The 17,055-nt window shown below is 45.1% G+C and overlaps 1 protein-coding gene across 2 annotated transcripts in view; it reads left to right on the top strand.

The window, feature by feature from the left end:
* Positions 1-17,055, top strand: part of pknox2 (pbx/knotted 1 homeobox 2) — a 117,406-nt gene that overhangs the window by 49,903 nt on the left and 50,448 nt on the right. For both annotated transcript variants that reach the window (XM_068721191.1, XM_068721189.1), the window contains 2 exons: positions 12,876-12,982; positions 15,538-15,674. In XM_068721191.1, the coding sequence (XP_068577292.1) occupies positions 12,896-12,982; positions 15,538-15,674 (224 nt within the window). In that variant the 5' untranslated portion in view covers positions 12,876-12,895. The remainder of the gene's footprint in view (positions 1-12,875; positions 12,983-15,537; positions 15,675-17,055) is intronic.

Genomic DNA, 17,055 nt, shown 5'->3' with positions numbered 1-17,055 from the left:
GGAGGTTCATGCTGAACTGAACGCAGCACAACGTTGTGTTAGGTGTTTCCGGCTGAGTGGCTCTCTGCTCTTTGTGACTTGATTTACATCTAAATGGGAACATGCTCAGCCGAGTGGTGACCACAGGAGCACTCACTTCTACAGACCCTAGCTGCAGTGTTAGCGATGCGCTAGCACTGAGACCCTTCCAGAACGCAGAACAAATTGTGTGCAAACATTTCTCCTTGGCAAAAACAGTGGCCTTTATCATTCTTTTGCCGTGTGATTCATTTGCTCGTCATTATATTTTGTACACCACCTCCATGTCAGCAATGGATGGTTTCATTTTGCTCTGTAAATTTCAACAACATCAGAACTACAACAACCATAGTCCTCAGCCTGCTCCAATCTATCGAAACCTTTTATTGAAAAAGTATTGCAACTGTCACTTACTACCAGTATGAATAGTTTTGATGCAAAATACTTTTTCGTTTTCGTGTTGTTTATTCATGAAGCCTTCGGTGTGTAGAGGCCTTCACAATGTCCACACCGATGTTGAAACGTCCTCCACCAAGCTTCAAATTCGGGCCTCATCTATCTTGTAGAATGGGTCCAATCAACAAGAGCGGGTGAATAAATGATACCAGCATGAATTGTAAGTGTGGGGAGCAGGGTGGAGGGAGGGCTGCTGGCTCAGGTTAATGAGGTGGTCTGGGAGTGTGGACCGGGTTCTGACTGCACTATGTGTGAAGCTCGCCCTAGCCTGGGGGAGGACTTGAAGCCCCAAGACCACTGGTGAGACTGTCTTCGCCTCCGGCTGTGTATGCACCTCGAGTGTGTGTGTGTGTGTGTGTGTGTGTGTGTGTGTAGGGATGTATGTGCTCTAGACGTGTGTGTGTGTGTGTGTGTGTGTGATGTTGCCCTCAGGATGACACTGGTTGAAGCTTTGCTCTCTCTGTGTTTAATGTTGGCATTCGTGCATTAATATACGTGCCTCTGTTTGCATGCATGCCCATTCCCATGTGTGTGTGTGTGTGTGTGTGTGTGTGTGTGTGTGTGTGTGTGTGTGTGGGGAGGGGAGGGGGGGGGTTGCGCTCTGATCTGTGTTTTTTCCGATTTCTGTGTTGAGTCGGACCACAGGATGTGTACACAAGGCCCCTCCTCCCCCTGCCCCAATCTCATTACCAACGCGCCCTTCCCTCCACCACTTTACCCAGCGCCATCAAGGCCTCTCCTCGGTGTTTGCATTGTAAATCAGGCCTGACAATAAGGCCATGATTAGATCCTTCTCATATTCAGAAACACCTGATTTATTTATTCATCTTCCCCTCTCGCATGGGCATCGAGATGCATAATATCTGACCAAGGTGACACAGCCCACTTCCAAATGTTATTCATTGCATTCGCAGGTCAACCTCTTAACCAACAAACTCAAACAGGGCAGATTAAATGAGATTTTGATTGGAGGATGTGCAGAAATGCTGTTCAGCAGGTCCCCCAACCCCCCCTCTCACGCGTGTACATGTGATACCAGATCTGGGATCAGAATGGGTGCCGCAATCCGTCACGGTTTCAACATTGTGAGTGAGTGAATCTAGCCTCGGGTGGAAAAACTGTGATACGGCTTCTTTGTTTTCATGAATATGCGCAAGATATTATTTATGAAAAAGCTTCAGGATTCTGAGAAGCGGATTAAATTGATCTCTAAGTCAGACAAGCCTTTGCACTGATGTTGTTTGGGTTTTTAAGAAATTGGCATTGTGGGTAATGGGCTAATTTCTGTCTGTGAAATGATTTAATTATTTTTTTCCAAGCTGTGTGTTATGAGAGCAAATGGACTGTCTGTCATTTGATGTGGAGAGGCTTTTACTAGTTAAAGATTTTAATGAAGAGGGTCTTAAGAAGAGCTCGTTGGTAATCAATACTAAACGAAGTAAACAAATGTTAAATATCAACTTGATTTATTTAAAAAAAATTAACTGTTAGATCAAACACGACTTGAAACAAATAAAACAAACAAAAACCTAAAACACTAAAAGTGTATTTCACTATGGTGGAAATAGCTTCATTTACATAAAGCAAATACATTTCAATAGGGTGACCAAATATTAGAATACAATAGAACTAATTCAGTAAGGCTCTCAGGTATTCTGTATTGCTTTCAAGTATTTTTTCAAGTGTTGATCAGTTTTCTCATTTACGTTATCTCTGCTGAGTCAACACACATGTAGGCGTGCTTTCAGAAAGATTTCAACATTTTCTGCACATTAAATACATGACAAGTCGTAATATTTTGAGGAACAAAAAAATCATAGAATTACGAGAATAAAGTCGTAATTTAATGTGAATAAATGTATAATATTACCCTATTGTCTGCTGTGCTGTGCGTTACAGTATTGCTCTGCTGTATGGTAGTGTGAACTAATAGTCCACACTAATGTAACTTCACCACCTCCAATAAAGTGCAGCTCACAACTGCTTTTCAATGGCTCCCTGGAGTCTGGAGACAGGTGTCTGTAAGCTAGGGGGATGTGGAGACGGTGACAGAGCTATCAGTCTCATGCTATTATAATATTATGACTAAATCGCTGCTTCATATTTATTCTAACTGTGGCTCTAATACTCCATCGCAGTGGAGTATTAGTTTCTTTGGGTTTATCTTCTTCTATCACTAATTGTCAGCTGTATTCGAGAAGCCATTAAAAACAGGCAATGGAACAAAGCAACTGGTGAAGGACTGATTGATGAAGTGGGGACAGGTGAGCAGGAGGTCAGGTGACTGCAGGGCTAACGAGGGACAGGTAAAACCAATCAGGGTGGGCGGACCATCAAAACTCATTTGAAATGAGAGGAGAGTAACAAAATAAAACAGGAAACACATAAATTAATAAATCAAACAAAGGAAAAACACTGTTTCATCTGGCACCATCATCAGGGCAACGTTTGGCTGTTTAAGTATTTTGGTTTATGACCAAATACCTGCAAAACTAATTACCAACAAACTCAGCTGTGTGACAATGGTAGCCATTTATCCCAGTGTGTGAAATACCCAGTGGCAATCGGAGACCCCCCGAAATTTTGCTATTGAGGCTTTCAGGGGTCTGAAGTGTCAATCAAGGGGTCTCAGTACTCCCGAGACCCCCCGTATTTAGCACACACCTCCTGAACATTACAGCTTTGGCTAGAGGCTGTAATGTTTTTAGGTTGTCCTGTCTGTCCATCTTTCTGTACGTATGTCTGACCCATTCTGGAGAATGAAATATCTCAGGAAGACCTGGAGGGAATTTCTTCAAATGTCAAACTGGACTGAAGGATGAACTCAATAGAATTTGGTGGACAAAGGTCTCTGTGACCTCGCAAAACATTTTATTTTGCCGTAACTCAATTGTATTTTGACGATTTAATTAAAATATTTAATATGAGAAAATGAAGAAGTGATGATGAAAATAATGAACCGCTTGATTGGTGGAGGCAAACATCCATGAGGCGATAATTCTAGTTATATGTTAATTCTCGCAACACTCATCATACTACATGCCCTCCACTGCAGTCCTCACCCAGTCTTAGTTTGGTAGGAGAGAGAGTTGAGCTGTGTTCAAGAGATCCAAATCAGAACATCACAGTCTTAGTGGCATCAAACAGCCAAGTCACCAATGTGGGGTTATTTTCAGTTTCACATGTGAGGATTGAATGTACCTGTGCGTCTCAGTCAACCCCGACGCCTCCTGTTCACTGCTTCGTTAGTATGAATTTGCAGAGTGTTGACACATCACCATGAGAGAGGGTCACATCGTTGTCTACCATAAGTCTGCTTTTAATGATCTGGTGCTAAAACCCTGCTGGGTCACAAGCTGGAGTGCGGGGATTGTTCTCTGTGTTGACGGTACATCACAAGGAGGATCAGCTCTCTTTTCATCGCCTTGGTTGGTAGCAGAAAGCATTCCCATCCCACGTTGGATAGAAGTTCAACACCGTACAATGAATTCACCCTCAAACCAAAGCAGACAAGGAAAAGCTTTGGACACGGTTGAAGTGTGGAGGCCAGAGGCGGTGATCACATCATACGTGACCAGATATGGATTTTCATTCCACTGCCGGTGGTAAACGGGGTGAAACTGCAGCTATGCCGCTGACTAACCTTACATCAATACAGCAGAGAGCCATTCCATGCCTGAGAATCGTTGGAAAATTGAATGCTGAATAGACACAGAATCCGATGAAAGAGTACCACTGCCTCCAATCCAAAGTTGCAAAACCCTTTGATGTTTGTAGGAATAATTTTATGCCTACTTCTCATTTTCCATTTTTTGCTTGCTTTTGAATTTTGATTGCGACTACAGGCACTTTTCAAATGATATGCATTATGAACTCTGTAATAATTCAAAGGCCTTTGTTGAGGAACAAACATGTCATGTGTCCTCAAAGTGAATTTTACCACTTATTGTGTGAGCGCACAGCGTTGGCGAGTTCAGAGAGAGCGGTTGCCCGACGATTATTGTGGATTTGTACTTTCAGTTTCACGGGGCAAGATTTTTTTCTGCATGTCTAATTTCACCGTTGAAATTAAACGTCTTGTCTGTTGGTGTTTTTGCAGTGTTCTTGTATGTACATCCACGCTTCAGCAGCCATTGCACGGCATGTGTTTGTGCTCATATTATGTCCCTGTGTGTGCATACAGTATTTATGGACGCACGATTGCCTGCTCAAATTTGGCGTTTGGTGGCCCGTTCCTTGGAGGGCTGGGCTAAACTTGAGAGGCTGCCTAAAATACAGTGCAGTAATTGGAATTGCTTTATCTTCAGTCTCATCAATTAATGTGCAATTTTCCATTTAATCACTAACACGCTCGCTGCATTTGCAATTAAAATGAGGACTGATAACAGAGAAGATGCCTCTCAGCTGATACCGGTTGGAATGAGAACAGAAACCAGGAGACGCAATCAGTACACCAAAATGACTCACGGAGACATGCACATGGCACACAAACAAGCGTGAACGCACACAGTGCAAACAGTCGTGCACACTCACACACACACACACACGTGCGCACGCAGCACACGCGGAGCACACTATGACGTGATAAAACATGCAGATTTGCAGCTAAAACCCCAATTTACAACTTGCAAATGATGAAACTGAACCAGCATTTAACATCAAAATGTTGGCAGCGACGGTGGATTCGGATGCCACTCAAAGCAAGAAACGGCCTCAGCCAGTTGCCTCGTCTCTGACGGGAAAGTCGGAGCCATTGCCAGGGTCTGGGTCTCAGTGGATGCAGCTCGGTGGTGGGGAACGTCTGTCGCGTATTGTTCTGATTCTGAAGAGAGGGATGTTTGCTTCTCTTCCTGTTTGGCAGCACGGACCTGAAAACTACCCAAAGAGTCTTTTTGTTCGAGGAGCTCGGGCCTCAACAAACAGTTGTGTGAAACTATATAAGGATCATGCAGTAAGGTTTTTCCCAGGCAGGATCATGATTCACGATCTTATCATAATTATATTTCATGTTGGTAACCAAACTAAGTCCCCTATTTGAAAATATAGCCCTCCAAGGTAACAACACCACACCAAATTCTGTTCTTAAACTCAACATTGTGTTTCTTTAAATATTTATCGGTTATTTTTCCAAATCCACATGAAGCACTCTTCACATCACATGAATTAGATCCACCACACAGCAATTATGTCTCTTTTATAGCCGATTCTCTTGTTACTCCTGTTTCCGTTTTCCTTTTCATTACAACGACATCATGACTGGTGTGTTAACTGCATGACAAATGTATCAGAGCACACAAGGCCAAATATGACGGCGCTGACAAACAATGTAGCATTTTAGACTCCACACAGTGGTTACGTTACATCACTTCCAGCTAACTTCACAGAGAACAATGAGGATCAGTTTTGAACTGAATATTCTCTGACACAAAATCACCACTTTGAGTCTTGTGTTTACCACAGATGTGTTTATATTTCTACTAAAGACATCTTAGTTGACAATGTACAAAAGAATCAATAGTGGACTGATTGAGTAAGAGGGTCAGCCCGTCTCTCCTCTCTATATGTGAAGAGCCTACACGGTGGCTATGTCTGGGGTTATTCCATCCATGATCCTCGCTCGTCACACACTCTGCTTAGAGGAGCGATGGAGAGTTCATTGCATTTGGGGAAATTTTTAAATACTAGCGGTGCTAATCATTTAGCAGCTGTATGCAGGGGAAACACTGGAGCCATAGCACTGTAACTGATACAACAGTGCACGTTCTAATGATCTCTGTTAAGACATTATAATCCTTCATGATCTAATATTGTCATATTGCACGCTACTATGTAGTCATATTCATTTCTGCCGGATTCAAACACACTCATTACTGTTCCTGTAGTATCCCTACGTTGTCACAACTTCAGCCAGGCTTTAGTTTTTCATTTGTCTGTCTCCTGTTTTGCCACACTAACTCTCATGTCATTTCAGAATCTGCCACTCCCCCCCGCTCTGCACTAATTGCTGATTTCATTTCACCTGGCCTGCCCCACCTCCATACTCACCTGCTCCTCATCAGCAATCAGCCCCTCAGTGTATATGTACCGGCCCATTTCCCTCAGTTCTCTGCCAGATTGTCTAGTGTGTTTCCCTTGCTATCCAGCAACCTGTCATTCCGATTCTGATCCTGATTATCCGTGTATTGACCTGCCTTTTTGGACTTTGGACCTTCTCTTTTGCCTGCTCCCACTGGATTTGTTTGCCACGCGGGTTACTACCTGGTTTGACATCTGCTGGTTATTAAACCCGGTTTCTACACCTGAACTGTTTTCTGTGTCGTGCTATTGGGTTCTTGTCTGTCGTTTTGTGATACCTGACAGTACAATCTGGCCAAAAATGAACCCAGCCGACATGGAGAAAATAAGGCAGGAAATGGCAGCACAAGCTGCTGCCCTACACCATCATGAGAAGCAATTCACCGCTATGGCGACGGCTCTCCAGGAGACTTCTGCACGCCACAACCAACATTTGGAGGCTCTGAGCAATCAGCTTCAGCAGCTCATACAGCCCAGACAAACGCCAGCGGTTTCACCACCCACCAGTCCTTCTGTTCCCACTGTTCTGGGTCCAGAACCCCGCTTAAGTGCTCTGGAGCGCTTTTCTGGAGCTCCAGGTACCTGCCGCTCTTTTCTGACTTTGTGCAAATTGACTTTTGAACTTCAGCCTCTCACATATCCCACTGAGAGGTCAAGAGTGGCTTTCATGATCACCCAGCTTACTGGGCGGGCTCGGGACTGGGGCACCGCTGAGTGGGAGAAGCAGTCGGCTTTCTGTTCTTCTGTGACTGCCTTCTCTGAGGGTCTTCGGAAGGTGTTCGATCACGCTACCCCTGGTCGAGAGGCTGCTCGTGGACTGTTAAACCTGGTTCAGGGGAACCGGAGAGTGACTGATTATTCCATTGAGTTCCGGACACTTGCTGCGGAGAGTGACTGGAACGCTTCCTCCCTGACTGACGCTTTCTACAACGGCCTTTCTGATGGCATCAAGGATGAGCTGGCGGCTCGGGATCCTCCGACTGATTTGGACACGCTCGTCGCCACGGCCATCCGCATTGACGGGCGTCTCCAAGAAAGGAGACGAGAGAGAGCGCTGATCAGTACTCCCCGGAGCCTTCCACGTCCTCCATCGTCGCCTCCCACTTCAATGTTTTCTCCTCCCACCGGTGCCTCTGGAGACCCGGTTGAACCCATGCAACTTGGCCGGACCAGGCTGTCAGCGGCTGAACGACAGCGGCGCCAAAGGGAGAACTGCTGCATGTACTGTGGGCAGGGAGGTCATTATGTGTCTTCCTGTCCAGTAAAAGACAGGGCTCACCAGGAATCCAGAGGGCGCTGGTGAGCCATATCATGAACTCTGAAATGCCCTCTCGTCCACTACTTCACGCCCAGCTCAACTGTAATGGACAATCACACGCTGTCTCTGTCCTCATTGACTCCGGGGCCGATGCCAACCTTCTGGATCGTGGTCTTGCCATGCAACTGGGTATTAACCAGGAACCCTTGGTCGAGCCTATCAAGGCGACTGCTCTGGATGGGCGCCTCCTCTGCACAGTAACCCACCGCACTGTTCCTCTTCATCTGGGCATATCTGGTAACCACACTGAATCACTTACCTTTCACCTGATAAATACTCCTCAGCACCCAATCATCCTGGGGTTTCCTTGGTTAATAAAACATAATCCACATATTGACTGGGGGACTGGTTCCATTCTACAATGGAGTGAACATTGTCATGCGGTCTGTCTGAAATCTGCTTTGCTACCTGCCTTCAACACCTCTTCCTCTAATGAGCTCCCAGATCTCTCAGGTGTCCCATCCGAGTACTATGACTTAAGGGAGGTGTTCAACAAAGTACGGGCCACATCGCTTCCCCCACACCGCCCGTACGATTGTGCCATTGACCTCCTCCCTGGCTCATCACCGCCAAGGGGGAGACTCTTTTCTCTGTCAGCCCCTGAAACCAAGGCCATGGACGACTACATTAACAACTCACTGGCAGCAGGCATCATCCGTCCCTCTTCATCCCCTGCTGGAGCCGGATTTTTCTTTGTGGATAAGAAGGACAAATCCCTCCGACCCTGCATCGATTACCGCGGTCTGAATGATGTCACCATTAAAAACCGGTACCCCCTCCCACTCATCTCTTCTGCATTTGAACTGTTACAAGGGTCTTCTGTGTTTACCAAGCTTGATCTCAGGAATGCCTATCACCTTGTTCGCATCCGGGAGGGGGATGAGTGGAAGACGGCGTTCAACACCCCTAGAGGCCACTATGAGTACCTGGTTATGCCTTTCGGACTCACTAATGCTCCTGCAATATTCCAAGCCTTAGTGAACGATGTGCTCCGGGATTTTCTCAATGTGTTTGTGTTTGTATATCTTGACGATATCCTCATCTTTTCAAAGACTGAACGGGAACATGTGCAGCATGTCCGCAGTGTTCTCCAGAGACTCCTAGAGAACCAGCTGTTTGTGAAAGTGGAGAAGTCTGAGTTCCATGCCACTGAGGTGTCGTTCCTGGGATACATCATTTCAGTTGGACGTATTCATATGGATCCCACCAAGGTTAAAGCGGTGGCGGATTGGCCGGTTCCCACCACTCGGAAGAAGCTTCAACAGTTCCTTGGGTTTGCCAATTTCTATCGTAGGTTTATCCGCAACTATAGTTCTGTGGCAGGTCCCCTGACAGCCCTCACCTCCCAGAAGATAGCCTTCCAATGGTCCCCTGCTGCAGAAAGGAGGTTCAAGGAGTTAAAATCACGGTTCTCTTCTGCTCCCATTCTCATCTTTCCAGATCCTGAACACCAGTTTGTTGTGGAAGTGGATGCGTCAGACTCCGGGGTGGGGGCAGTCCTGTCTCAGCGGTCAGCTGAGGACCAAGTTACACCCATGTGCTTTTTTCTCCCGCAAGTTGTCCCCAGCAGAAAGGAATTACGACGTCGGAAACCGGGAGTTACTGGCTGTCAAACTGGCTCTCGAGGAGTGGAGGCACTGGTTGGAGGGGGCAAAGCATCCGTTTGTGGTGTGGACGGACCACAAAAACCTGGAGTACATCCGGTCAGCCAAACGGTTGAACTCCCGTCAGGCCAGATGGGCATTATTCTTTAATCGCTTTGATTTTACCCTGTCTTATCGCCCAGGTACAAGGAACGTCAAACCAGATGCCCTGTCCCGTCAGTTCCAGTCAGACAACTGTCCCACACAGCCTGAGAGTATCCTCCCCACTAAGGTGGTCATCGGTGCAGTTACCTGGGACATTGTGGACAAGGTAAAACAGTCCCAGGCCGACCACCCGGCTCCCAGTGCCTGCCCTGATGATCGTCTGTATGTGCCTGTGAGTCTCCGCTCTCAGGTCCTCCAGTGGGGACATTCTTCTCACCTTGCCTGTCACCCAGGGGTTAGGCGCACCCTAGCTCTGCTAAAGCAACGTTTCTGGTGGGCTTCCATTGAAGAGGACACCAAGGAGTTTATCGCCGCTTGCCAGATTTGTGCTCAGCATAAGACTGCTCGCCATGCCCCTTCTGGTCTTCTTCAGCCACTGCCTATTCCTCATCGTCCATGGTCCCATGTCTCACTTGACTTTGTCACCGGACTGCCTCCCTCAGAGGGTAACACCACCATTCTGACTATTGTGGACAGATTTTCTAAGTCTGCTCAGTTTGTTCCGTTGCCAAAATTACCATCTGCCAAAGAAACAGCTGAACTTATGTTACATCATGTTTTCCGTCTGCACGGCCTCCCCTGTGATATTGTCTCAGACCGGGGGCCACAGTTCACTTCTCGTTTCTGGACAGAGTTTTGCCAGCTGTTGGGGGCCACGGTCAGCCTATCCTCTGGGTTCCATCCTCAATCCAACGGACAGACGGAACGGATGAACCAGGAAATGGAGACTGCCTTGCGTTGCATCCCAGACACCGACCTCCTGGTCCAAACAGCTTCTGTGGGTGGAGTATGCTCACAATACGCTTCCAAGCTCAGCAACAGGGCTTTCTCCTTTCCAGTGCTCTCGGGGATATCAACCTCCACTGTTCCCGGAGCAGGAGCGAGAGGCCAGGGTCCCATCTGTCCAGGCGTTCATCCAGCGCTGGTGGCGGGCCCGTTCTGCTCTCCTGCGTTCGTCCAACCGGTACCAGAGAAATGCCAACCGCCGTCGGATCCCTGCACCCTGCTACACTCCTGGTCAGAAGGTTTGGCTGTCCACACATGACCTCCCACTCCGGGTAGAGTCTAGGAAGTTGGCCCCAAGGTTTGTGGGCCCGTTCTCCATCACTAAGGTCATCAACCCTGCTGCAGTCCGTCTCCGCCTTCCTCGCTCCATGAGAATTCATCCCACCTTTCATGTCTCCAAGATCAAACCCGTAAAGGAGAGCCAGCTCCAGCCCTCCTCCAGACCCCCGCCACCCCCCCGGCTCATTGACGGGGGTCCTGCTTACTCTGTCCATCGTCTCATCAAGTCATGACCGCGGGGAAGGGGTTTTCAATACCTGGTCGATTGGGAGGGTTATGGCCCTGAGGAGCGCTCATGGGTTCCAGCTCGTAACATCTTGGACCCTGACCTCATCTCAGCTTTCCATAGGGACCATCCTGACCAGCCCGGTGGGACGTCAGGAGCCGTCCCTAGAAGGGGAGGTTCTGTCACAACTTCAGCCAGGCTTTAGTTTTTCATTTGTCTGTCTCCTGTTTTGCCACACTAACTCTCATGTCATTTCAGAATCTGCCACTCCCCCCCGCTCTGCACTAATTGCTGATTTCATTTCACCTGGCCTGCCCCACCTCCATACTCACCTGCTCCTCATCAGCAATCAGCCCCTCAGTGTATATGTACCGGCCCATTTCCCTCAGTTCTCTGCCAGATTGTCTAGTGTGTTTCCCTTGCTATCCAGCAACCTGTCATTCCGATTCTGATCCTGATTATCCGTGTATTGACCTGCCTTTTTGGACTTTGGACCTTCTCTTTTGCCTGCTCCCACTGGATTTGTTTGCCACGCGGGTTACTACCTGGTTTGACATCTGCTGGTTATTAAACCCGGTTTCTACACCTGAACTGTTTTGTGTCGTGCTATTGGGTTCTTGTCTGTCGTTTTGTGATACCTGACATACGTAGTGAGTACTTTATGGTATATTTATTTTGTATGATATCACTAAACTATATTCCTTTTATAGTATTTCTGAGATCCTTGAATGGTTATTGTTGGATGATCAAAGTTCTCTTTCATCAGTCCATAACTCACACCTCTGTCACATACTGCAAATCCTTTAGCGCTCTAACATCTTTATTTCCTGAAGCGGTAGCTCTGAACCGTTGTTGCAACCGGCACAGAGATTTCTCTCGGATGTTCCAGTTGCATTTCACTCGCTCACCGTCAAGCGTGTCCCTCCACGTCAATACCATGCAGTCCGACTGCACCAGTCCATTGTAATTGCTGCCAGCCTTTCAAGGCCACACAAGGCTCAATGTGGCAGTAGAAGAGATATTTCCAATAAGTAACCAGCCAACATTTGGATTTGCATTCATCTTTTATAAAGGTTAAAACTGTACAATTTGATAAATAAAAGATTTTATTAAGTTTACCCCTTAACATTTATCAAAACACCCTTCCACCCCCTCAGGTCAAACAGTTAATTTACAGCACATTTCCATGCAGGGTGTGCACATAGGTTGTATGTAGCTTCAGGATAGAGCACCTGCTGAGCTCGCCTATAGTAAGTTGGGGCGATGGCAGGGGGTCCGTGTGTGTGTGTGTAACGTACCCCTGAACCAATTAGCTCCTTCAGTAGGGGTGGGCGCGATAGTTACAGCGGTGTTCTGCAGGGTACCGCCCTCAGCGCCGTGGGGCCCCGGCCAATAGCAATTAGCCCGCCAACAAGAGCCCTAATTAGCCCTCTTGATTGGCTCGGTAACGGCGCGACAACAACATCAGCAGCCAACACATAGAGGCGACCAAGGTGACTCCACCAAGACGCTTTGCTTTAAAGCCAGCTGTACTGTAATTAGTAAACAAGCATGGCGGTCGGTAATTGGTAAACAAGTGGTCGGGTTTGTTTGCGGCGTCATTATGAACCCGCTGGTTTGTAAAGTATTTCTGTAAAAAGGGCTCCGTGATTGAGTCTGCTTTGTTTCTCTCTGCTCTGCAGCATTGTTAGATCACTCAGTGTTAACGCATCATCCCGGCTGACTGTCGGCTCTATGCAACACATGTAGAGGAGACGAAGCAAAGAAATAAATTAGTAAATGAAGAAGGGGGAAGAGAAGAGTGAGAATTATTATTTAATCATAGCACCTGGTGGCTGCTGCTGTAATAGACTTCACAGTCACTGCCAGCACTGGATTTATGTTGCCCTTCTTTTTGTCTCTTTCCCAGTCTAAATGTGAAGTTATCCCATGATGCAACATGCGTCCCCAGCACCTGCAGTGACAATGATGGCCACCCAGAGCGTTCCTCCACCATCGTACCAGGAGAGCCAACAGGTCAGAGGTTTCGTCAGAGTTTTACCTCATAGCGCCCTAAGAGTGAATGTTAAAGGCCTATATTTAACAGAGTCTCACTGGGAGCGATGGGTGTTTTGATTGTTTGGGTCGATTTTTGTGTGTTATCTGTGCTCTTTATCCTGGGCTCGAGTGGGCGGGGTGATTTCACATATTCTTGTTCACCAGTCAGACATTAAGCAGAGTAGCTTTAACTTTAACATAAATTGTTGCTAATTTAGTCACGATCATATATATGCAGTGATTCAAATTACCGTTCATGTTTAGAGCAGGCAGCCAATATTCTTTGGTAATCAGTAAATGATACAAATATCACTGTAAGGTCTAGGACTGTGTTGCATATACAGACTATATAGTATTTAAGTAATATTTACAACAGTATACATAAATATGATAATAATACCCACACTTTGTATGACTCACATGTCTATAATGCATTATAAACATACTTATGTGTTAAAATGTGCTGATAGTATATAATTATACTTCTAAGCACTAATACAAATTCACAATGCTTTATAACAATAATATTAACACATCATAAGCATTTTATAATGACTAATATGGTCAAGTGTCATAATACTTTATAATATGTATTATAATTCCCATAGTTGATAACATAACACTATGTATTATAATCACTGTTATAATTATTTATAATGTGATTATAAGTTACTATAAGTGGTCATTGTTTTGCTTTAAGTCAATTAAGATATTAAGATAATTCATTTTATAACTTTGTATGTGTTGATCTTGCATACAGAAGCTTTAATGATGTACTTTTTACTTACACAGTGCTATAAGCAGATTATAACACATTTTAAGCATGTTTATAATGTGTTATAGACAGGTGTGGATAGGAAATGTAAACTCACAGCTAACCCTCGGCTTTGTTGAACTGGCATTACTTCCTCACAGACACACATGCTTTATGTCTAATTATGACATAATGATAATAATGATGATAACAAACTATATCTTACTTTTTTTGCTACAAAGTCATCTGCTGACAAATCAAAACACAGTATGTCATCTTATGTTTCATTCAGGTTTAACTCCCTTTTAGAACTCCAACCAGCACACAAATGGAGGTCTCTACAGGAATATTAAAATTATTTTTCATCAGGTTGAATTGCATTTCATAATTAAGACAGGAGCGATACATACTGTATGTCAAAGTGTGAGGATAAGAGGTCGAGCCCCAGCCTGCCGTGTTCAACACAACACGTGGTGCCACCAACAGGTCATTGTAACTACTGTAGCCTTAACTGTGGCTGTGTGTAACACCGCAGACCCTCCCATGGAGGGGAGGTGGATTCACCCGACCGCCTAAACTCTCCTCTTCGTCCACGCCACCTCTGTCTGCTTTCGCCCATAGGATTAGTGCCGTGGGAGAGCTCCCGAGCTGCAGTCTGCGCGCTCGGCAAATGCAAATGAGAGCTAGTTAAGTGTGAAGAAGCTAATTTATTTCCCATTTGGTGCTGGGATTAAGACTTGAAGCTTCCTCCCACCCCACCCCGACTCAAAAAAAAAAATGGGGCTGGGGGTTGTTAGACTCATTTCCTCAGAGAGAACGACTGAGAGACAAAGTGGGGTGGAGAGAGACGAAGAAGACAACGGATTGTGTTCGTAAAGCATATTCGCTCCCCTGGCCACCCAACAAATATCACCAAAAGAACAGATCCTACAATGACTCCTCCATGGACCACCAGTGGTGCTGTCGTTCTCCAGAGCAAAATAAATACAGTATTTGTGGTTCAGCAGTATGGCCTGTTGTGAACATATTGCTAATTGAATATTTATCATCTAACAGGAATCTATAGGAGACCGGAGCGCGCCTTGTTCAATTACTGGATCTATCCTATCGCATTCATTGTGCTTAACAGCTTCAGTACGAGGCTGCTGATGTTAGGCAATGATTTATTACAGCTATGTCCTCTTTCAGTCAGTTGAATGTTGCACCTTATTGCTTTTGAAAAGTCATTACAACATGACTTAGACCTCACAAGCAGCTGCTTGAGTAGAAGAAATCCATGTTAAGATTTTACATCACAGAGGCTCCGCAGTCTGAACCAAGATGGCAAACTTTATTACTCTCAACCTTGACAAAGCAGCGAAGACCAGATCCACTCCTTCCGTTCATAACTTTCACAATAAAAGCCCTGGACAGATACAGTCCACTGCTTAACTGTTTACCAGAGGGAACTAAAATTCACCAAGAACATTTCACTAAAATGAAACTCAATGGAATATCTTACAGTAGCTGAGACTATACAACAGTTTAGCTTAGCGTATGAGCAAATCTATTCTTTAATTGAAAAAATGCTGCAACTTTTTGCAAAAAGTAAGTTCGCTGCAAGTATGAATGGTTTTAATGTGAAATAATCCCAGGCAGGAATTTTGCATGTTCATGTTGTCTGTCACATGTATGAACGCCTTTAAGTTAAAGAATCAACCAGAAAACTACCTGAACAGTAACAAAATACACCGTTGTTTAAATGCAAAGTTCACTTTGTCATTGTTTTCTGTGTCCCCAGATGACGGGCACCACTCAGCAGAACCCCAAGACCCCACAGGTCCATATACCAGCAGCCTCTGCAGCAGGAAATACCTCTGTCAGTGTGACCCTTGACCCCCAGGCCCAGCTTGAGTCTGACAAGAGGGCCGTTTACAGGTTGGTTCAATCTCCCATGAGAGGTTCATGCGTCATTATACTTTTGTCGTGAAACTCTAACTGGTATTCACTTTGCCTCTAGGTAAATAGATGTGAGTGCTTGTCAATGTGCACCATTCTGCCCTTGAATTTCCCTTCTTTTCTCTTTGAAATGATTATTGCATTTTCTCTCTAGCTTGATACTAAATGGACTTGATGTGCTACTTGCTGAAGAAGGCCACAAGCACTGGTGTTGTCTTTAATTAATATGTTCCCTTAAACAAGCCATGACTTATCCGCTTTTTTAAAAACTGTACTTGTAGTGCCTCCTTCAATTTTCATTTAGTGTCATTCGTAAGCTAAAGAGCACCTTCAGTAAAGGCTTTCACTCATCAAAGACGAGCAGAAGCACCGTCCATTTACTTTTCTTTGAATTGAATAAATTGACTCTGAAATAAGCATTTGATATGCTGGCAGTAGTCACGCTGTTTCTCTGACTCCTGCTCAGTGTGGACTGGGAGTCTGACTCTGATTATTAGGGTGAGACAATGAATGAATGGATACATGAATGAATGCTTTAAATGCTTTCCAGTCATTGTATTGGGATACACATAATCACTCCCACCTCGTCAAATGCAGATGCTTGGTCCGTGGTCCTACGCTTCAAACTGTGACGCCCTGCGTGCACCTCTAGAGTCCGTTTTTGGATTTCCAGCGTTTCATGCATACAGTCAAAATGTATAGATAGTCAAAATAAGCTTTTGTCTTTACAGGAAACTGCTTGGTTAGCTTTAGGAAAAGATAGTGGTTTGGTATGTTTTTTTATTTTTACGTAATCTATGTAATCTACGTTATTTTACATGTTGATTTAAGATAAATCTGACTTTTGGTTTCACACTGGACATGAACAGCAGCCCCGTGTTTTTTATATCTCTTTATACTACGTCACCAGACTTCCTCTAACCACGGCCATGTGGAGCGTCATATTCTGAAGGGTAGAGACACCGATTAAGCTCCTGTTTTTGACAGCTTGGGAGTGACAACGGATTGTATTGGGTTATAAAAACCCAAGAGGAAAGGAGGAAAGAGAGAGGTAAAGGAAACCAAAAACAAATACATTTAATTCTGCTAATGTTCATCTGGAAAACAGAGTTGTTTTGTGTAAGGTTCCATACTTAAATTGTAAAACTAATTTATTTCTCTTTCACACCAACAGTCATTTTCAAAGGTAAGCATCGCTCTGTGGTAAAGACCTTATTTTGGAAGTGAACTACTAGTTGGCTCAGACTTTTTGGTCTTGGGAAAGTCCAAATATATATGAACCTACTGAGTGGGGCCAATGCACTTTTGTGAAGAAAGATTCAATCAATACATTTGAACCATCTTTGTGTGGAATTTTTGG

The sequence above is a fragment of the Cebidichthys violaceus genome, unplaced genomic scaffold, assembly GCF_023349555.1.
Source record: "Cebidichthys violaceus isolate CVI_PGR_0920_01 unplaced genomic scaffold, fCebVio1.0.p SCAF_27, whole genome shotgun sequence".
In the NCBI taxonomy this organism is placed as follows: domain Eukaryota; kingdom Metazoa; phylum Chordata; class Actinopteri; order Perciformes; family Stichaeidae; genus Cebidichthys; species Cebidichthys violaceus.
This window is presented reverse-complemented; position numbering and strand designations above follow the sequence as displayed.